At 34.2% G+C, this 23,241-nt stretch overlaps 2 protein-coding genes across 5 annotated transcripts; both read left to right on the top strand.

Moving 5' to 3' along the window:
• Nucleotides 1-7,491: 7,491 nt before the first annotated feature.
• On the top strand, nucleotides 7,492-10,278 carry LOC147402614 (uncharacterized). The gene is made up of 4 exons (XM_086444329.1): nucleotides 7,492-7,796; nucleotides 8,027-8,610; nucleotides 9,316-9,831; nucleotides 9,925-10,278. Exons 1-4 carry the CDS (start codon nucleotides 7,526-7,528, stop codon nucleotides 10,066-10,068), a joined length of 1,515 nt encoding a protein of 504 aa, XP_086300455.1. The 5' UTR covers nucleotides 7,492-7,525; the 3' UTR covers nucleotides 10,069-10,278.
• A 4,276-nt stretch (nucleotides 10,279-14,554) lies between these two features.
• LOC147402613 (uncharacterized) lies at nucleotides 14,555-19,910 on the top strand. Of its 4 annotated transcripts, none has more exons than XM_086444326.1 (4): nucleotides 14,555-14,713; nucleotides 15,158-15,507; nucleotides 15,583-17,421; nucleotides 19,733-19,910. In XM_086444326.1, exons 2-3 carry the CDS (start codon nucleotides 15,161-15,163, stop codon nucleotides 17,405-17,407), a joined length of 2,172 nt encoding a protein of 723 aa, XP_086300452.1. In that variant the 5' UTR covers nucleotides 14,555-14,713; nucleotides 15,158-15,160; the 3' UTR covers nucleotides 17,408-17,421; nucleotides 19,733-19,910. The 4 variants fall into 4 exon arrangements, with proteins under 4 accessions (XP_086300452.1, XP_086300453.1, XP_086300454.1 ...); XM_086444327.1 differs by having other exon boundaries at nucleotides 15,583-17,425; XM_086444328.1 differs by lacking the exon at nucleotides 19,733-19,910 and having other exon boundaries at nucleotides 15,592-19,285.
• The last annotated feature ends 3,331 nt before the right edge of the window (nucleotides 19,911-23,241 follow it).

The raw sequence follows: 23,241 nt of genomic DNA, 5'->3' as shown, positions 1-23,241 counted from the left end.
ACCATACACTCCCTCCATACAGGGGGGCACATACAAAAATCGAAGATTTTTAATGGATGTTTTTTTTTTTTTTTTAAAGTCTTGTTAACAGGACTCATCAGGTAACATACTCAAATGACTCTATGACGTGGATAAATTAGGAAACTGTAGAACTGTATGTGGGAAGATGCAATCGTATATCCCAAGGCGTACATATCGAAATTAATCACGTCACGGAGTCGTTCGAGTATGCCACCTGCGTGGTCATACTCATTTGTTTTTTTTTTAAAAGATAAGTGAAAGGGTTTGGGAATATAGTTTGTGTATTTGATTGGATTCATTAATTTGATCCAAAATCGTCACAGTTTTTGAGTTGACGTGGCAAAGTGACAGAATCATAGATCTTTTTCATCGGGATACACAGGGAAAAGATGTCCGGTTCTGTGACTTGTCACGTCAGCTGCGTACCAAAACCATGCTCATTCATCATTATTCTACTTTAAAATTCATGATTTTTAAAAGAGTCGTGCTGGGTGAAACAGGAATTACTGTGATTCTCACAATTCTGACGTGGCCATGCAGAAGCCACGAAAATCTGCTCTCTCTAGTGATGTTTAATTAATTATTTATTTATGGGTCCTCTCTATATATTTCACAATAGATCCTCCATCTCTCGACAAGCAGAGTTACATGAAAACAATAATGGAGAATCAATTTCCTTTCCAATTTTTCAGTATATTTTCACTCTTTCTGAGCCTTTCCTCTGCTTCAAAAGAAGAATACATCTCAGCTTTAGGAGACCCAGGAATGAAAAGAGATGGATTGAGAGTAGCTTTTGAGGCTTGGAACTCCTGTAATGAAGTTGGAGAAGAAGCTCCTCATATGGGGAGTCCCAGAGCTGCTGATTGTTTTGATTTATCAAAACAGCTCAACCATTCGAGAAAAGGAAAAATAAATAATGGTATTTTTTTATTTTACTTCTTATATGAAACAAACGCTCCAATCACCAAATAGAACTATGGTTTTTTTTTTTTTTTTTTACTTCTTATAGGAAATAAATGCTCCAATCACCAAATAGAATTATGGTTTTTTTTTTTCTACATTTATAAAATGAAGTTTGCAATTGTCATCTCCAGATTATAAATCATAAATCACAAAAAGGGACTATAAACTATAAACTAGAACCATCATATCATCATCTTGAAATTATAAATCATAAATCACAAAAAGGGACTATAAACTATAAACTAGAACCATCATATCATCATCTTGAAATTATAAATCATAAATCACAAGAGACATTAAACTAGAACCATCAAATCATCATCTCTAAATCACTTGAACATTATTAAAAATATATAAAATACTAATTTTTTTTAAATCTGTAGACTGTGTATGCGTATCTTATGTATGTCCTTTTTACCCATTTCATCTCCTAAGAGAAACATCGAAAGTCACGCTTTCATTCCCACTCCTCAATTAAATTAAAATTTAATTTCAAAAACTACTTCTAAGCATCTCTTAACTTGTGACAAAGGGAAAACCACTCCTCAATTAAATTAAAATTTAATTTCAAAAACTACTTCTAAGCATCTCTTAACTTGTGACAAAGGGAAAAAAGACAACAATGAAAGAGAGAGAAAGATAAGTTTACAAGATGTGAACGGTCAATAGTGGATCTGTCACTTCCAAATACATTTTCTTTTTCTCTAATTTACTTTTTTTTGTTTTTGTTTTTTCTTCTTTTTCCTATTTATGAGATATATATATATATAAGAAAGTCTTGTTTTATTTGCCCAACTTTTAATGAGTAGTCAGACCTATGAAGTTGTAGATGTAATCTATGAATTAATGAGGCAATCTTTTAAACAATATTTTGTTTGACTTATTCATACACGTAATTCAATAAAGCTATGGGAGAACTTAAAGTCTTGTCTTCTTACCAGACCCAACTTCTATTGTTACCCCAATAAACAGAGTAACATATTTAGCCAAAGAAGATAACTTTCGTTGCCACTATTGAAGATGAAGCTGAAGCTTCAAATCTGCATTGTTTTTGTTATCTCAATAAACAGAATAAGAATATATTTAGACGAAGAAAACAACGTCGTTGCCACCATTAAAGATGAAGCCGAAGCTTCAAATATTATTTTTGTTACCCCAAATAGAACAATAACATATTTAGACGAAGAAGACAACGTCGCTGCCGCCATTGAAGATAAAGCTGAAGCTTCAAATCTCCAAAATAGTTCTTAGAAAAGAAAAATAGAGAGAGAGAGACAGAGATGCTCACCTATGGAGTTTTCAACTTTGTTGGTATAGCTCCTACGTAGAACAGTGAAAGATAGGGAAATTGATTTTCTTCTTTGAAAAAACAGAGAGAGAGAGAGGTTCCAAGTCGTATTGTATATAATCTCTTAGTGGTGTTGATAGAGGAAACTTAACTAAGTCGTGTTCATAGAGGAAATTCAATTAAGCCGTGTTCAAAGAGGAAACTCAACCAACAGAAAAATTTGTGGAGCTATTTGCTCCATAAAAATTCACGGAAGTTTCGTTGAAATTTTGACACAGTTTTATGTTAGTTTATGGTGGGGCCCACCAGAATTTTATCATCCAAGCACCCATATCCCGCAAACAAACGTAAACGTTTCTGTTTGCATTTGTTTATGGTGCAAACAAGCAGGGCCAAAAAAGTGTCTAAACGTTATGACAAACTTGGGGTAGGAAGATCACCTCGAGGTTCGAGTCGACAAACTAACAAACAATAGACCATTACTCAGCATATAAAGAGTTACGTTTGGGCTCTCTATGTCAAGTTGAAGATACACCAAGGCCATGGAAGTTTTGGATGGTAATGCTGAAAAATGGAAATTATGATACAAACCTTGGTGATTGTAATAAGAGAAAAAGAGTGAGACCATTTAGGTCAAATGGTACTTTTCCTTGCTTTGGAGATGGATGCATGAACCAACCCATGTTGTATCATCAATAAACATACTTCTCGGGGATTGATAAAATGAAAGGGTGGTTTAATGGAACTTATGATTTGGGTTCTGATATAGTAAGTGGTGGGATTAATAATATCTCCTTTTTTGAGGTGATTTGGGAGAAGAGAATTGGAGTTGGGGGTTGGGTTTTCAAACATAAGTTGACGACATCAAAAAAGTATCCATGGCTGATGTTGTATATCAGAGCAGATGCAACAAAAGGTTTCTCTGGTGGGTATCATTATGGCACAAGAGGAATGATGAAAATTATAAGGTAAAATTTTCCCCTATTCAGTCAGTGTTTTTTTTTTTTTTTTCTCATCAGGAAAACCCATTTGATTTCCCCTTTATGTTAATTAGTGAATAAATGAAAAAAAAAGAAAAAGAAAAAAGAATGATCACACAGCTCACAAAATTGATATAAGTGCTACAGGTGGCGGAGAGAAAAGGAAAAAATAAACGTAACTTTTATCTCTCTCCTGAACTGTCGACGTGGATGTCTCTATAGAAGCATAGATGCTTTTCATGAAGATACGAGTGAGAAGCATCTATGATTCCGTGTCAATTTCGATGTTAGTCCAGCACGACTCTTAAATTTAGTTTTTGGATTATATTGAGATGAATTGAATTATATTATTTGATATGAGATTATCCGGCAAATGTAACTATCTTTCTTTATTTACTAGAAATTCAGCAGATATCTAGTTGAACAGGGCTAATTAAACTCTTAAACCTCAATTATCTATGTTTCTTCATTTCTCATTTTCAGTCATTGAGACCATCCAACAAACAGTGCACTTTCCAGTTTATTCTATTGTCCTATCTTTCATTTCTATTAAAAATACAACATTTTTTATCATTTAAAAAAAATATATTCTCAAATAATAATGATTTTCTGATACTCCCTCTAACATATGCTCCATCACAAAATTGTAGACCATTTATCTTGGGATACATAAAATCGTAAATCTTTTTCTTGTGTATCTTGAGGCAAATGATATGCGATTATGTGATGAGGGCGCTAAATTGTTACAACTCTTTTCTCAAATCAATAAATTTTTTTTATTAATAATCTTATTTTTAATGAGTTTAATAACTCGATGTGTTGACAGGATTTCAACCCCAATCTATGATATCATCATCGAAAGACTTTACCAATTAAGATAGTTGGCACCTGCAAACATTAAATTTATTATTTTGAGAAGAATATTTAGGGTCACAATATTTGCACACCATTATATTAGAGTGTTAATAATCTAATTTAGGCATGTGACAACTAAATCGACTTATTTGACGTGATAGGTTCGAGAATCGTAGATTTGTTCTCCTTGAGATATAGAATTACAATTCTTGATAATAAAAAAAGTGTAATTTTGTATCCTGAGAAAAATAGATCTACGATTTTCAAACCTATCACATCAGATAAGTTGATTGAGTATGCCACATGCCTAAGTTAGATTATCACGACTCATTATATTATAAATATATCTCATAAATGAATAGATCTAGAGTCAACAAATCTTCATTTATTGGGTGTGAATTTAAAATAAAAGCATTGAATAGAATATGCTCATAATATCATAATGGTATCACAGCCAATCTTTAGGGTACATAGGAATTTAAAATGAAAAATCCTACTCAGTCCCATCAAACAAACTGCTCAGCTAGATCGAATAGGAAACAAGTACTGATCGTTAGGAATCTTTTGTTTTTTAATCTTATCTCAACCACATGTTTGAAACAGTGTCTCCAACCTTGTTTGTGGTTAGAAAAATCCATATAAAAGTCTGCATCAGATATTACAATAGTTTTAAGGGTATTGTTACCATGTGTCCAAAGGGCACACATTAAAATGTAATAAATACACTTGGGAAATTATATTTTATACCAAAATTGATCTTTCAAAAAAAGATATTTACCAAAAAGCCATCATATGCTTTTCCAAAGGGTATTTATTGCAGTTTAACTTGTGCCCTACGCACAACCAAACAAAACCCTATTTTTAAAACTTAAATGTCGGTAGAATTGGTCAATCGTTAGGTTGGAGTCGACTAATAAGTCAAAAAAAAAAAAAAAAAGTCTGAAGTGTTGGTCCTAATTTCTTTAAAGTTACTTTTATTCAAAGGTTGTATTTTAAATACATCATCCATCCTTTTAAGGCTCCAACAATATAATATCGGCCCGCAACAGTCGTATCCTTTTTTTCCACAACTGTAACTTACCTCATTCTTTTATTCTCCGAATATCTATGAACTAAATCCATTCTTTTTTATTGTTTACAAATTTTGTGCTAAGCTGATGAGGCAATAGGATGCTGTCATGTATATTAAAAATTATTTAAAATAGAAAAAATTATAAAAAAAATACTTAATTAAAAAAATAATAATTTTGTAAAATTTATGAAAAAGAATCAAAATCCATCATCAGTCTTTAAAAAAAAAAAACTTTCGACCCTTTAAAGATTATATTTTCATTATTTTTTATTTTTTTTAATTTCAAACTTTTGACTCTTTTAAGGGTTTTTTTATTTATTTTTTTTACAGTCAATTATAAATTTCAACTCTTAAAAGGCTAAAATTTCTTTACTTTAAATAGGCGGGAAGAAAACAAGAAAGGGCATTTGAGGAGCATAAGGAGAGAAATTGAAATAATATCAATTACTTAAGAGAAGTAATTGGAAAGGAAATGGAAGACGTGAAGATAGACAGATTTAGGATTGAGAAGGAAAACCAGAAAATTACTACAGACAAACAACAACTTGACATACAATAAAGACATTGACAAACTTAATAACCTTGTCAAGAAGCTCAAGGATCAAAGGGAATAAATTAAAAAATTTGTTGAGAAGCACAAGAATTACATGAACCATGGAGAAATAATCAGTGAGTTCATTATTTTTTTAATTATCTCCAATTGATACAGGAATTGGAGGATTCAAAGATTCCTCAAGCAAGGCTAGTAGTGGAAGATTATTTGGTGGGGAATATGCAAGGAAATCTAGTTTCTCCATTGGGAACAGGTTCGAGATCTGATATGTTTGGAGGACGCATGTCTTAGCTTCGCAAATGCACCTCCAAGATATTAAACTTGTCACCTATTAGTAAGACTAAAAAAAACTGTAGTGGAATGTTTGGCAGATGAGTCACCTCAAGAAGCGTTTCTAGGATTAGGCGACTCTAATAATTTGTTGAAACCTTCCTTCGGGATACCAAGTAATTTGATTGATTTTGAAAGGATACAATCTAATAACAACATCAAAGAGGTTGAAGGTGAACCTACTCTATCTTTTGATTAGTAGAACAATATGGATAACATGTCCCAAGATGTTCCAAAAGATTCATAGCATTTGGACCTAAAGAATAGTCGGGGTAGACCTCGGAAAAAACACAATCCTGGAATTAGGAGAATTTGCTATACGAAAACAATTGTTGAAGATGCCAAGATTTTTCTTGAGAAAACACCAGAGAAGGATGGTCAGCCTAATGGGTACACATAAGATCCTACTCATATAAATTAGAAAAGTCGAGAAAATTTCGACCCTTAACTTAAAAAAAAAAAAAAAAAATACGATTTAAAGATCGATTTTGATTTCTTTTGATAAATTTTATAAAATTATTAATTTTTTTTTAATTAAATTTTTTTTTATTTTCCCTTTAAAATAATAATGCCTAAACTTTTCAAAAAAAATTTCTCCACCAACCAATCACACTTACATTTTTTCTAATACACATGACATCTTGCCATTAGTTCATCAACTTAAAATAAAAATTTCTTAACTACAGATTCGTCTTCAATGATCCCAGCAACAGCTGCCATCTAAAGATTCAACACTAAAAGCTACCATACACACCCTCCGTACAAGTGGGGACATAGCAAAAATCAATGATTTTTAAAGGAATATTATTTTTTTTTTATAGTCTTGATAACATGACTCGCCAGGTGACATACTCAAATGACTCAATGACGTGGATAAATTTAGGAAACGGTTTGTCTCGGGATATACAAGTTCCTCTGGATGCATTTGATGGGAAAATGCAAAGATATATCCCGAGGCGTAAGGATCTACGGCATATCCAAATTAATCACGCCACGGAGTCATTCGAGTATGCACCTGCGTGGTCATATTATAACCACTCATTTGTGTTTTTTTTTTTTTTTTTTTAAAAGAAAAGTCAAGTTGGGAATATAGTTTGCGTATTTGATCGGATTCATTTTTTTGATCCAATTCGTCACAGTTTTTGAGTTGACTTGTCAACCAGGATAAAATCTCTCCGATGGATATGCAGCTGACGTGGTAAAGTGGCTTATTCATAGATCCTTTTCATCGAGATACACAGGAAAAAGATGTGCGGTTCTAGACTTGTCACGTCAGCCGGGTAATGATTTTTAAAAGAGAGATAAAGCTGGAGAGTAGGGCACATGTTCTGAATTATTTCAGAAACAAACAAAAAATACGCCACGAAAATCTGCTCTCGCTCGTGATGTTTAATTAATTATTTATTTATGGGTCCTCTCTATATATTTCATAATAGAGTCCATCTCTCAAGAACCACACCTCCATGAAAACAATCATGGAGAATCAATTTTCTTTGTTATTTTTCACTATAATTTCACTCTGTCTCAGCCTTTCCTCTGCTTCAAAACAACACTACATCTCTGCTTTAGGAGACCCAGGAATGAAAAGAGATGGATTGAGAGTAGCTTTTGAGGCTTGGAACTCCTGTAATGAAGTTGGAGAAGAAGCTCCTCATATGGGGAGTCCCAGAGCTGCTGATTGTTTTGATTTATCAAAACAGCTCAACCATTCGAGAAAAGGAAAAATAAATAATGGTATTTATTTTTATTTTTATTTTACTTCTTATATGAAACAAATGCTCCAATCACCAAATAGAACTATGGGTTTTTTTTTTTTTTTTTTTACTTCTTACAGGAAATAAATGCTCCAATCATCGAATAGAACTATGGGTTTTTTTTTTTCTATATGTATTTATAAAATGAAGTTTGCAATTGAGTTTAATTCGTTCTTATTTTGTTTTGTGTTGTGTTGAAACTTGAAATAGGTTATTTATTGAAGCATAAAGTGTCTAAACGTGATGACAAACTTGGGGTAGGAAGTTCACTTCGATGTTCGATTCGACAAACTAACAAAACTATAGACCACTACGCAGCATGTAAAGAGTTACGTTTGGGTTCTCTATGTCAAGTTGAAGACACACCAAGGCCATGGCAGTTTTGGATGGTAATGCTGAAAAATGGCAATTATGATACAAACCTTGGTGAGTGTAATAAGAGAAAAACAGTGACATCATTATGGTCAAATGGTACTTTTCCTTGCTTTGGAGATGGATGCATGAACCAACCCATGTTGTATCATCAACAAACATACTTCTCGGGGATTGATAAAATGAAAGGGTGGTTTAATGGAACTTATGATTTGCGTTCTGATATAGTAAGTGGTGGGATTAACAATATCTCCTTTTTTGAGGTGATTTGGGAGAAGAGAATTGGAGTTGGGGGTTGGGTTTTCAAACATAAGTTGAAGACATCAAAAAAGTATCCATGGCTGATGTTGTATCTCAGAGCAGATGCAACAAAAGGATTCTCTGGTGGGTATCATTATGACACAAGAGGAATGATGAAAATTGTAAGTTAAAATTTTCCCCCTATCATTCCATGTCTTTTTTTTCTCATCAGGAAAACCCATTTGATTTCCCCTTTATGTTAATTAGTGAATAAATGAAAACAAACAAATCTACAGCTTATTATGAGATAACTTATGAAATTTCTCCTGATAACTTATTACATTGAGCATGATTTCTTTCCACTTGGTCTTCCAAGTAAATTTTCTTGAAGTGATTTTTTAATATTGGTCGTTGAAGATCAACATTGATTCTAACTACGATTGAGAGACCTAAACCACTCCGCATCCAACTTCTACCAACCATTAAAATGATTTGGAGCTGGTATTGGTTCTTATTTTCCCCCAAATAATGCACAAACCAGCAATCTATGTCATGGAGAGTTCCTATCAGTTGAGTCCATAGCTGAATCGATTTAGTCATACACTGCACAATTGGTTCTGTTTTTCGTATACTATTTACTAGTATCATGAGCGACAACGATTCCAATGTACCCATTTATTTTCTCATCATTGAATGCATAGCTCAATCGATTTTGTTATGCGCCACGCAATTGGTTCTGTTTTTCATATATTGTATACTACTATCATAGGCGACAATGATTTCAATGTACCCATTTTTTTTCTCATTACTCATTTCTCCATCACATCTATGGCCTCTCGTGGAAAAAAAATAACTAGAAATGATTCACAAACACCCTTGTTTTATAGCTTCCAGAATCACCCAATTTCAAAGTCAGAGTGACATTGGATGTGAAGAAAGGGGGAGGCCTCAGGAGCCTGTTTTATCTCATAGATATCGGCAGTTGTTGGAAGAATGACGGTACTCCATGCGATGGAAATGTCTTCACCGACGTAACTAGATACAGCGAAATGATCATCAATCCTGCAACAGAAAATGCATGCAGCCCCACAAGTCTGAACAAATGCCCACCATACCATATCACTCCCAACAATACTAAGATCCACAGGAACGACACGGCCAACTTCCCATATGAAGCATACCACTATTACTGTTCTCCTGGTAATGCAAAACACCCAGAGCCACCTTTTAGTCTCTGTGATACTTTCAGCAATCCTCAGCCACAAGAGCTGGTCCAAATATTGCCCCACCCGATATGGGCTGAATATGGATATCCGACGAAAAAGGGTGAAGGGTGGGTAGGTGATCCAAGAACTTGGGAGCTTGACGTTGGTGGCCTTTCTAGTAGACTCTATTTCTACCAGGTTAGTAGTATTAAACACTACTCAATAGCTTAATTATTAAAAAGAAAAATAACTCATTAATGTGATATTTTCTCCTTTAATATGCCTTTGTAGGATCCTGGTACCCCTCCTGCTAGAAGAATATGGACATCCATTGACATGGGAACAGAGATATATATTAGTGAGAAAGATGAGGTAGCCGAATGGACTCTCAGTGACTTCGATGTTCTTCTTACTAAGCCGAATCATAATTCATGATGTAATTGGGTTCTCTGTGAAGGCCAACTTGTACAATAAGATGCATAACATACATTGTATCATTGTCATTGTATGTCGTCACAAATAGAAGTTGGGAGTGACTTAGGTAAATAAGGATCTTTATATATACCCTGTCTGTCATGGGTCATGGGTCATGGATCATGTAATAATCATTCAAGAATTATCAATAAAATGCATTTTCTTTTGGCAGATTTTTGTGAATTTTGTAGAATTTGTCACTCAATCAAGTTTAGAACTTGGTCTGGATTCTTGATGATAATCCTTTTGAATCTTTAAGATTATATTTTCAATAATAGATCAAATAGCAAAACTTACTATTGTAACAGATGTTGTTTTTGATAACGGGGTGTTTGGAATTACGTCTGACTAGGAGAACCGGATGAACCAGGGCTGGAACCAAGGCATATGGGACCTTCCCCCGGACACGTGCAAGGCCACACATCACACGCGCCAGGTAAGTGAGGGAACGCCCTCGAGGGTGGCCCTGAGGAAATATTGCTCATACTCGATTATTATAATGTCTTAAGATTGATATACTTTTGATTGAATTGAATATTCAATCAGAGATTTCTTTTTGACGAAGATCAAATCCCTCAATCTAAATGTGATTATGATTGCTTGAATCAATTCTTTTTTGTGTTTAATAGGACTTCGATAGTCTACATCTAATCAGTCAAACCGTCCCTCTCAAAGAGAGCAATTTATCTAGCTCAACTTTTTGTCCAACTAAGGAGAAAAATTGACGTTGAAGTAAAAACACAATGGCCGTTCCCATTGTGAATTTCTTCACAATTTGTTTCCTATTAAAAAAAATCAAGAACCAATAGAATAAAAAACATCATACTTATCGTTCTAGTTTTCATCGAATTGAGTTCTAAAATAACTGAAATCGGAACTATCAAGAATTACGGTTATTTATTACTTTAGTGAATGTAAAAAAACACTTGATTTCTACAAATATATAAGTGCAAATCTTATTTTCTTTCAAGAACATAATACACTATCTACAAAATACATTAATAACCTAATTATAATTTGTTCCAGTAAGATATCAAATAGTGTATTTTTCAAAAAAACTAAGATTCAAATTCTTTAAAAATAGTAAAATTCTTACATAGATTATATGAAAATTAAAAGAAAAAACTTTGTGTGATATCTCATAACCACCCATTGATATAGCCTTTTTGACCCAATCCTTATCCACTAGCTTTCTGGCAGGGTACATAGATGCTTGAATGGTCCAGATGACTTTTTGAGAAGAAGCCAAATTTCAGTGGTTCTTCACTTCTTCTCTAAACTTATTGCTTATCTAGTTTGGATTTTCTCATATTTTATTATATTGGGGACTTAACAGTTTCGGGGCTAGGACATGATTGATAGATTATATCAAATTTGATACTTATCGGAACACATCCATGTCAAAATCAAAAGTTGTAGCAAAGTATCTATGAAACAAGACTTTTTTATTTTTTTGTTTTTTGGTCAAATGTTCCCAATGCATACTTGAAGAACACTTTCCTTACTGATTAGCAAGGAAAGATCCGTGACCAAATCCTTATCTATGTGGTATCCAAAAACATGAGTGGGATGCCGCTGAGATGTACATCACAAAATTTTTAAAATTTTCAAAATATAATAATAATAATTTTTTACTATTAAATTTTAATTTAAATTTTGGAAGTTTGACAATCATCCATTTTCAAAAGCTCTCGTAATGCTAAAAACAAGTTTTTTTTTTTTTAATTTTCTTTTGTGAAGCACTTTTCCTTTTTAACATAATAAGATTTTAAGTTTTACTAAGGGTTGTTTTGTTCAAATGAATTATCACATCAACAATCCAACACCATAGTCTTCTAAACTTCATCGAAAATAAAAATTCAAAAAATAATTTAAAAAATAATATTTTTTAATTTGATTTTAGATTTTGAAAATGGACGACTACCAAACTTCCACCTAACTTATTAAGACTAGTCAAAGTCTTTACTTTTTAAATTTGATCTACGCTATGGAATCGAAAGTACTAAGGTGTTGTTTGACCAACATGACAATTCATGCAGGCTCAACGATCCTTACTAAGTTAGTAATCAGCATTACTCTACAAATTTTTGACGATTTGACTGAGGGGCCTACCATCCATAATGGTTAAAAAAAGAGATTGCAGTCTTTTCTGCTTCTTTGAGTGCTGATTTTGTACTCAACCTGATGGAGTGACTCAAAAACTCACCGACGTGACTGCCATCTGCAGTTGTGTATCCCGAGTGAAAGAATCTGCGATTCTTTATACATGACATGTAGGTGAGCTTTTGAGCCACGCTGTCAGATTGAGTTACAAAATCATTAGGCTTTCTTCTTTTTTTCTTCATCAACCACATGCCACAAAGTTATTGTAGGTTGAAAAACTTTTTCAAAGAAGACTCAGCTTATTTTTTATCAAGTTCCAGGCTAAGGGATCAAGATAGGTTTCCAATATTAAAAAACAAAAAAAAATTCATTTTAACTCAATTAATAAATAATGAGATACACTAAAACCGTCCTTCATGTTAAAGACAAGAGATGATGTGTGAAAAACTTTAATGGTCCTGGATTCTTGTCATGGTGAATGGATAAAGAATGCAACCCCACACAATCTTATGGGTCTAACTACATCCAAGGTTGAGATCTAAACATAGGTTCTTATCCAGGGTCGGAGCTAGTAAGGAGCTGGTGGGGGCAGTTGCCCCCACAGAATTTTGAGACACCCTTATATTTTCAACTAATTACATGTCCCATTTGTCCCCAATCCCTCACCTCTCTCCTCATTTGCCCCCACACTCTCACCTCCCTCTAATTTTTACCCCCACACCCTAACCTCCCTCCATTCAAGTTCCTCAACTAAACAGCTAATGATAATTTGCCCCCATGACAAGAAAATCCTGACTCTGCTACTATTCTTATCAAATTTAAAATAAAAAGTTCAGAAAATTAGAACCTTACAATTGTCACTATAGAGAAAATGTACAAAGTTGAGAACATGAACAAAGGTTATCCTAATGAAGTGTCACTTTGTATGTTAAGTAAGCTATGAGGAACAAGAATTATATATATATATATATATATAGAGAGAGAGAGAGAGAGAGAGAGATCGGATTGCAATCTACCACTAGTGGTGTGCAATTAGTTGGCCTTTTTGATTGATTATGATAAATAAAAAAAACAAATTGAACCGGGGTAGTGAGGCCTCTTAGAGCCTGGACTAATTCTCGAGGCACATCCCCTTCCCCTACACTTACCAGGTAATTTTTTGGGATAAACCCTAAGGGCAACCCTTAAGGGGATTCGAACTCAAAACTTTTGCTTACTAAGGCATTGTCTTGGCCATCTCATTGGGTAGTTTATCTACGAAAAATAAAAGATAAAAAATGGTTACTTTAGATGAACTTTTCTAGTTTGAGGTCTAGTTCTGATTTTGTTCAATTATGTACAGGCTACATATTCAACTATATTGAGTCGTGCTGGAGTGACCTCATATCATATATCTTGACGTGAAAGTGGATAGGAACCATAGAAGTTTTCACTCATATCTCAAGGAAAAAATCTATGGTTCCCATGCACTTTCACGTCAGGGTATGTGATGCGTGGTCCAATCTTGAGGTCACTTTAACATTATTCATTATCATTCTTTATCATATCTGAGGTCATTCATGGAAAATTAGAAATGATTGACAAACTTTTTCATGCATTTATTCTTTTGGACTAGAGTATCTCTTAGTCTAGCGTGCTAATCATGGTCTATTGGACTTTCTCCAACCCATGAAACAATCTCATCCATTAAAACTAATTCGTAAGTGTCATGCCCCATCCAACATCCTATCATGTGACACCATTTAAGTAACCACATTATTATGAAAAAGCACATAAAGACTCGAAATTAGGACTTGGGAGTATACCCAATCTCTCCTTACCATCTTAATTAACTCCTGATGGGTCACTCTTCCATGTATTTGATAGACATAATAAGACATAGTCCATGAGGTTTGCAAGCTCAGTCTCGGCTATGAAGATCTTAGGGGGAATTGATTCCAACTCAAATTTTAAGAAAAAAAAACTGCCTTTAGAAGAAAGACAATAAGAAAAGAGAGCTACTATCGCGACACCAAAATCTATCAAATAATTGCACACAGTTGGTGTGGCGTTAGTAAAAAAATTTATAAGGCTTACAATGTTCATCTCTCCTATTTAAACATTGATGAATGAAACTATGAGTGGTTGAGATAAACAATGAAATGAGTGGGGGAGGTGTTTGGAGTTTTATAAATTCGAAATTCTTAGTTAGACTTGGTCAAATTCAGTAATTAAGGGAGGCATGTTTAATTTTTTTTTGAAAAAAATTAGAGACGCACACTCAAAAAGGAGATTAGGCAACAATATGCCAAGTGTTTGTAATTCTGCGGTTCAGATCTTCTGTACTATGTTAATTAATAAACTAACTGATGTATCACATCAGTACGACTTGAACTCGCTCCCTCTCCTCCAATTTCTCTCGGAGTCTTTGTGAGACGCGCTTACATTCGCTCTGTATGAACCGAAGAAGGAGAAAGGCAAAGGGGTGGAAGAAGAAGGAGAAGCTCTTCGACTCACCTTAAAGGTTATATCTTTTCTTTTGTTTTGTTCCCCAAAAAAATATAAATTAGGGTTTTGTTTCAATATAGGGTTTCTTTCCATTTCTTGAATGCATGATCTTTGTGTGTGTGTGTTTTTTTTTATTTTACGGTTTCCACAGATAATTGGGTTAATTGATTTTGGATCTCGATTGGGTTTGCAAGTTAGCAATTTCGCATCAGTATGAAAGAGTCTTCGTGGTTCAAAAATATGGGTTTAGCTGGGTTTTGAATTTTAGGGGTTTTGCTTTTCAATATGTGGGGAAGTTTTGGGTTTATAATTTTTCATTGATTTTGAGGTGAATTTAATTTGGGGTCTACTGTATTTTCTGTTTTGAATTTGTTTTTGCTCGTTTTGTTGGGACTATTTCGATTTTAGAATTATTTTTGGGCAATTGTCTCTATTTTAATCTCTGTTTTTTACCAACTAGGTCATGGCTGCGAGAAAAATTATCGCAATTTGTCAATCTGGGGGTGAATTTGTTACTAGTAAAGATGGTTCTCTATCATACAATGGGGGAGATGCACACGCCTTAGACATCGATGACGAAACACAGTTCGATGACTTTAGGTCAGAGATTGCTGAAATGTGGAATTGTAGCAGTAGTTCTATGTCAATCAAATACTTCCTCCCCGGAAACAAGAAAACTCTCATTACAATTTCTAACGATAAAGACCTAAAACGCATGATCAGTTTTCATGGGAATTCGGTAACGGCAGATATCTATGTCATATCAGGAGAGATTGTCCCTCACGGTGTCTCAAACATGCCTTCCAGTAGGTAGTTTTCCTTGGCTGCACCTTTAGGAATTATTTTTGGTCTCTATGAAATCTTACGGTACACTTGATTGTGTAGGTCAAACAGGACTACCGCATCAGAGGCATTGGTTCCCATTGATGCTCCTATCGATATACCTGTTGATAGAACCCCTCCAACTCTCACCCTCGAGGCCAAACCTCATAAAGCTGCGAGATTATGGGATAATATTATAACGGGTGTGAATCAACGATTTAATAGTGCTCATGAATTCCGCGAAGCCTTGCGAAAATATTCTATTGCACATGGGTTTGCCTATGTACTAAAGAAAAATGACCCTCTCCGTGTCACCGCCTTATGCAAAACAGAAGGTTGTCCATGGAGGATACATGCGTCAAGGTTGTCAACAACCCCATTTTTTTGTATTAAGAAAATGAACCCAGCACATACATGTGAAGGATCTATTGTGACAAGTGGGTATCAAGCAACAACTAGTTGGGTGGCAAGTATCATAAAGGATAAGTTGCGAGAATCCCCACATTACAAGCCCAAAGATATTGCTGAGGACCTCAAACGAGATTATGGGATTGAACTGAAGTATGCACAAGCATGGCGTGGAAAAGAAATTGCACGAGAGCAACTTCAGGGTTCTTATGAAGAGGCATATAGTCAATTGCCGTTGTTCTGTGAGAAGATAATGGAGACAAATCCGGGTAGTTTTGCTGTGTTCACCACTAAGGATGACTCAAGCTTTCATCGTCTTTTTGTCTCATTTTATGCCTCAATATGTGGTTTTAATCGTGCCTGCCGCCCTCTCCTTTTTCTTGATAGTACTCCTTTGAACTCTAAATACCAGGGAACATTGTTGGCTGCAACAGCACCTGATGGGAATGATGACATTTTTCCAGTTGCGTTTGCTGTAGTAGATGCTGAGACTGATGATAATTGGCGATGGTTTTTAATGCAATTGAGGTCTGCAGTGTCAGTGACTCGATCCATCACATTCGTAGCAGATATAAAGAAGGGTTTAAGGGAATCTATAGGTGAGATATTTGAGAATGGGTATCATGGCTATTGTCTACGTTACTTGACAGAGAACTTTAAGAAAGTTTCTCATGAAGTGAAGCGTCTTTTGGTTGCTGAATTTTATGTTGCTGCTTATGCACCCAGACTCGAAGGATTCGATAGGAGTATGGAAGGCATCAAAAGTATTTCTCCCGAAGCTTACCATTGGGTATTGGAGATTAAGCCTGAGCATTGGGCAAATGCATATTTTGGAGGTGCAAGATACAACCACATGAAATCAAACTTTGGAGAATCGTTCTACAGTTGGGTGTCAGAGGCACATGAGCTACCGATAATACAGTTGGTTGATGCGATACGGGGAAAGATAATGGAGTTGATCTATACACGCCGGGTGGATTCCAATCAATGGTTGACGAGACTTACTCCGTCTATGGAGGAAAAACTACAGAAAGAAGCTTTGAAAGCACGCTCTCTTGAAGTGTTATTTTCACCTGGTAGCACATTTGAAGTTCGTGGCGATTCCATTCATGTTGTTGACATTGATCGTTGGGATTGTACTTGCAAAGAATGGCAGATTACCGGTTTGCCATGCTGTCATGCTATTGCCGTATTTGAATGCATTGGTAGGAGCCCGCATGATTATTGCTCAAGATACTTCACTACTGAGAGTTACCGAATGACGTATGCAGAGTCGATAAATCCGATCCCAAATGTGGATAGACCTTTGGAAAAGGATTCATCTCCGGCAACAGTGAAAGTAACCCCTCCCCCTACTCGTCGTGCACCAGGCAGACCAAAAATGAAGCGAGCTGGAACACAACTTATTATCAAACGACAACTCCAGTGCAGCAAATGCAAGTGTCTTGGGCATAATAAGACTACATGCAAAGAGTTTTAGGGATCGTAGACTTTGTAAGTAGGTACTCCATGTCATATTCCTGCTAGATTAATTTTCTGCAACAGTCGTAGATGCACACAGTACAGATCATTGTACGGAGTCACATAGCTTAATTTCCGTTTGCTGATTTCTCCAATGCGGGTGCAGATGTATTATTATGATAATGATATATGTTCACTTGGTACCCTTAACTGTAACAATTCTTCATGTGATTCTTTACTTTTTTTGTTTAGAGTAATAGCTTTACAATGCTTAGACAGTATAGAAACATAATCGATTTTCTCTTTTTCATGAAAGAAACTGTATGGACAGTTATTAGTTATTACTCCACAGGGAAGTGGAAACCAATCTGTCAATGTCCCCGGACCATTTGCTGCATTATGATGAGCCAAGATCACTACAAAGTTTTTTAGATCTAAAAGAAATATTAAACTAGTTATTTTCACTATGCACTTGGTGATATATCTTTTTTTTTTCCACCATCCCCTTGACTCTGAACTCCTGATGTGCTGCAATTATTTCACTATCATTTTGAAAGATTTAGAACATCTTTGCTTCAGAGTAGCCATGCCAAATTTAACGACTTCAACAGCATGTCATTTCTGAATTAATATTCTCCTAAAATTTCAAGTTCTTTGAAATGTATATATACATATATATACCACACAGACTTTACCACATCACCGAGGGGTCATCTTCCCTTGGACGTATAACTCCATTTAAAATGCATTGATCACCCTCATTCTTGAGCTTATACTAAACTATTGCTAAACCATGTGAAGGGTGAGTTATTTACTATTATAAGCTATGGCACTTTTCCCACTTTGTTTCAGATTTTAAGTAAACTTCGTTTAGCTACTTGAATAACTACTGTGAAGATAATAATACATATGAAGAGCTCCTTTAACTAATTCAAGATATTAGTTTTTTAAATGCCAAGATCCCATTTTGTAGACTCACTACACTAAATTTAATCTAGTATTAAAGTCTTTCAGGAGTAAATCAATCACAATCATTTTCCTTGAACTAAAGCTTTCAATGACACAAGGACAGCCTCAGCTACAATCATGCCGCTTAAACTAAAGCTTATAATGAAATAGGCACTCTCCATCACTGTGAAAACTAAAACTGTACCCAGCGTGGAGCTACAATTTCCATAAAGATATACATGAGTGTTTGAGTGTATTATGGAAAGGAAGAAAGATAACATCCAGTTTATTACTCTGATTCACATTGGAATACAATCCACCCAAGCTTGCATCAATAACTTGTTTTCATGATAATATCAAAATCCCTTAAGTTTATGGACTTCTTTCCTTCCTCTCCATTTTAATCCCCTGGTTGGGAAGCCACACCATCAACTTTATAACATATTCTGATGTGAACGCTTCAAATGCAAAATACACAATTTGGGAAAATGACATAATTTTTGGCATAATTATATAAAATTTGTTGACAAGTACATAACACATTTAAAGTAGTAGCATCTAGACAGTAAAGCTTCATCAACCATTTCCCATTGACACTTCTAAACCTTAACTCTAGAATCTGTCTAAATATTAAGTTTGTATTACTAAAAATATTATGTTCAAAACTACTGTAGATAGTAAATTGTCTAATCTTTGTTTGAGTATTCCGACATTCTTCTTATTGAGACGAACTTCAGACTTTGTTGAACAATTGCACTGTGCTCTGGAATGGATTCGACATGGGCTTAACCAATATCCAGATTTTATGTGCAATTTGGTATGATGAGGTCTAGAAGAGCCCAAAAATCCTGGTTTTTGCACGGCTGTTTAATAATCTTCTAGTTTCGTGGGGATTACTTTTGATGATTTTGTTTTTAGATGGAATTCTTTATGTAATCACTGATGCTGTAGTTTTCCTTTTCTTTGTTGCTCTTTGGGAGGCTTTCTTGGCCTCCTTGCATCTTGTATATTGTTTTCCCTCTTTTTTCAATATATTATACTTATCAAAAAAAAAAAAAAAACTTCTAGTTTCACTTGACTCCCTCCACTAGAAGATTTTGGGTCTTCTGGGTTGAAGTTCCTTGCCGAAGTACACTACAGTAACATTACCCATTGTTATTTCAGATTTGGAATTTCAAATATTATATTTCACATTATTTTGCAAATATATATATATATAATTTGGGTGACTTGTAACCATTCACTCAAGGCTTTGCTAGTGTGTTTTCGTTCAACTTCTTGGTCAGGAGATTAAAACTGCTATAGTTTATTTACTTGGCTTTTCTTTTTCTATATTTTATTTTCATTCAAATATCTGGATTCTGCTCTAATGATTTAGTATTTTTCATGTTAACAGAATCAAATCAAAATGCGTCAAAACTGTACTGCTAACAACTCTGGCGATCATTAGAAGAGTCTAAAAAGAAAATTAAACTCGCTTGTTTCAACATTTTGTAGCATAATCAAGGTTTGCCATTTCTTTGTTTCTTTTTTTTATAACTTTCTAGATATATATATATATATATATATATATATATATATATATGTTCTTAGGGAAAACGACAATGACATAATTAAATGATCTTTGCCTGTTTTAAGCTCTAGATGTCACAATCCATGGTGTTTGAGCAATTTGATATGAATGACCATAATTGGCACCATGGATTCTGGGATTCATGAAACCATAGTGCTATTTAAATTGTGAAGTATATTTAATCAGATATCTTCTTCTTGCTACACTTCATCTATATTTTGCAATGTGCCGTTGGCAGAGAAAGACTTGCATAAATAACGGTGTGAACAGATCATTAAGATTTTTAATCCATTGATGTTCATTGTAATTATTTATTTACTTTCAAAGGTAATTTAGTGACTTGTTTAATTATCAATTATTTGACACTTCCTGCACAACATGCCTTTTTCGCTAACTTGCTGCTGCTGCTTCACCTGCGATATTGAATATCAATCAGTAGCCGTCCATTTCATTTCATGATCAGACTAATGGTTTTGTTATACAAACAAAGTTATTTTGTACCGACACGGAATGGTCTAGAGGGGTGTGTTGGTCTGTTAGTTGCAATTAGACCATTCCGTGTCGGAAGAGTGTCCGGAGTATTTTGCATGGTTGGGTGGTTCCCGTTTCCAAGCCCACATAGATCGGGCAACGATCAGGAAGGATAAAAATCTCAGAGAATAAGACACGCAAATCCCTGGATTCTCGGGATTTGAGCACAATATCTTAGGGAAGTTTCTATCTACAAGGGATCCAGTGTTTACTTTTTCAAATATAGAAAGGAGATAAGAGGGAAACAGGAGAAGGGGAAACTCTTTCTCTATAAATAGAAGAGAAAAAACATAACCAATGGTATGTGATCGGAGCTCATAAAATAGAGATTCTATTAACTTAGGCATCAGAGGCTTTATGTTTCAGGGAAGAAGGTCAATCCAAGAGGAATTTGCATACGAGCACTTTGAGATTTTGGGGAGATATCAAAGCTCGGCCCTTACGGTCGATTTGTCACAAAAACAACCTCTACAATATATATAACAGATGTTGCAAGAAATTCTGGATGCTGTGCCGATTTTTTGTCCCTAAAACATGAGTAGAACAATTCTATCTGTTTTTTTTTTTTTTTTTTCCAGTAATTGGAAATTGTTAACTGTTACAGGTCAAGGATTTATGGCCTAATTAGAGTTGGATTTGATAACTTACTGGATCAGTTTTGGATCAACCCAATCCTGATCTGATAATATTAAATATTTTGTTTAGATATAAGTTTTATATCTATATTTTATTTTATTATTAAATTGGATACGATGAGTTCTGGATCAAATCAAATTTCCATGGATTTGGATTCAAACATTTAGATTCTATAAAAATCTAATCATATAATATCTGGGTCTACTCTCATTTTTTTTTTTTATAATTAATATCTGGTCTGAACCTAATTTATTGGTATACCCACATGTTGCACTGCTCAATTACCGAAGAAGTTGATCTGTAGTGTCCCAGAAGATATATCTCAGGTTAATCTTAACTAATCCTTCGTCCATTTAATCTCTCTGCTCGGAAAGCAGAACAAGAGGTTTTTCTTCTCTTTTTTTCTCCCTAGACATCTTATGTAGGGGTACCCATTTAATCGTAAATCCGGTTCGGTTTCCTTTTTATTGGAACCGATTAGAACTGGGTCTAAAATGAAATCAAATTGATATTGATAAGAACCGGTTAATGGATTATGTGTTTACTCATATCTATATTCAGATTTTTTTTTTTACTTCGGGTCTAAATCCGATTAGTTTAAATCATATTCAATTCTTTTTTTTTTTAATCCATATTTGGTCGGCCGATTAAATAATTTCAAATCATTACAAAGTAATTTATTAAAAAAATATGACTTAAATATGATTCGAACTCAAGACCACTTCTCTCTTTTTGAAAAGAAGCTTTGATCACTACACCTAATATTCATTTGTTAATAAATGATAGATTAGAAATATAAAAATATAACATACAATATACAAAATGATATATCATTTAAATGCAGACGAATATAGGGATAGATCCGTATTCAACTCAGGTCACTGACCATCAACTCATATCCGACCCATAGTTTATGATGTGGATGCCGTCTTTAGGATTTGCTCAGTAACAAACTTGATAAAGTGTGAGATTTGGTGGATAATAAACTTTATAAAGTAAGATTTCCTAAGAATTATCAGAATTCGAAGGGAGTTTTTGAATTAAAAAAAAAAAGTCTATAATTGGGTTTGAGGTAGAATAGTGATTTTTTTAAAAAAAAGAAGAGTGATGGAAAAGTTACTGAGTCACGTGAAAATGCAATCACTCGCGATTGGAATATACACTACGCTCAAACCGTTAAAAGTCAAAAAGTAGTGGTCAGTGTTTTTATCCACTAAAGGCCAATGGAAGTAAGTTAGGCACTTGACCACGTCGCATAAAAACAAACCAACGACTAAACGTGATCCACATGTTTTTGAGTTAAAAAATATAAAATTTGAAAATCGACTTAGTTCGCTTGTTTTCTTCTGTCAAAACAAAAAAAGGAAAACTAATCAGGATCACGATCTTGACCATTCATCTTCTTTTTATTTCTTTTTGTTGATTGGGTTTCCCAAAAAATAAAAATGCAATCAATGCTTCACATCTCCATTAACGTTCGTTTAAGATATTAATGACCACGTGCTTCGCATGTGACATAAGGGTAATTTTAGAATTACATATATGATAAGTGAGTCCTTTATAACTTTTGTGACAAAATAATGTGGTGTCGTCCAAATTACCGTAGATGCTTTTCCATGAGATACGAGTAAAAAGCATCTACGATTATCAATGCACCACCACATCATTTTTTTTTTTTTATCATCTTTGTGTCATCTCAGCATTTTCCTTATAAATATATATATGAATAATGCTCAAGATTGTACCTTACATCACACATCCTATTATATGAATCATACTACCATGACTTACTTGGTAAGATTTCAAACCTTATTGAGGGTTGTTGGACACACGAATAATCAAATTAGCAATCTAACAATATAGCCTTCTTGGTTTCATGGAAAAACTCATATTCAAAAAATGAATCACTTTTGAACTTGATCATAGATGATGAAAATGCATGACCATCAAACTCCCAAATTTAAAACTAAATTTTAACGGTGAAATTTTTTTTTTTTTTCAAACTTCTTAGAATTTTATCGTTTTATAAACATGTGAGATTGGATCACATTTTTGGATGTCATAAGTTGATGCGGTTAGAATCCGCTACAAGGTATGTTAATTAATAAATTAACATCACAAATTTTAATTTTGTGATGTGGATCCCCACTCCAAGGTTTGCTCGG

Source organism: Akebia trifoliata, chromosome 5 (assembly GCF_017979445.1).
Source record: "Akebia trifoliata isolate Shusen 1 chromosome 5, ASM1797944v1, whole genome shotgun sequence".
Classification (NCBI taxonomy): domain Eukaryota; kingdom Viridiplantae; phylum Streptophyta; class Magnoliopsida; order Ranunculales; family Lardizabalaceae; genus Akebia; species Akebia trifoliata.
This window is presented reverse-complemented; position numbering and strand designations above follow the sequence as displayed.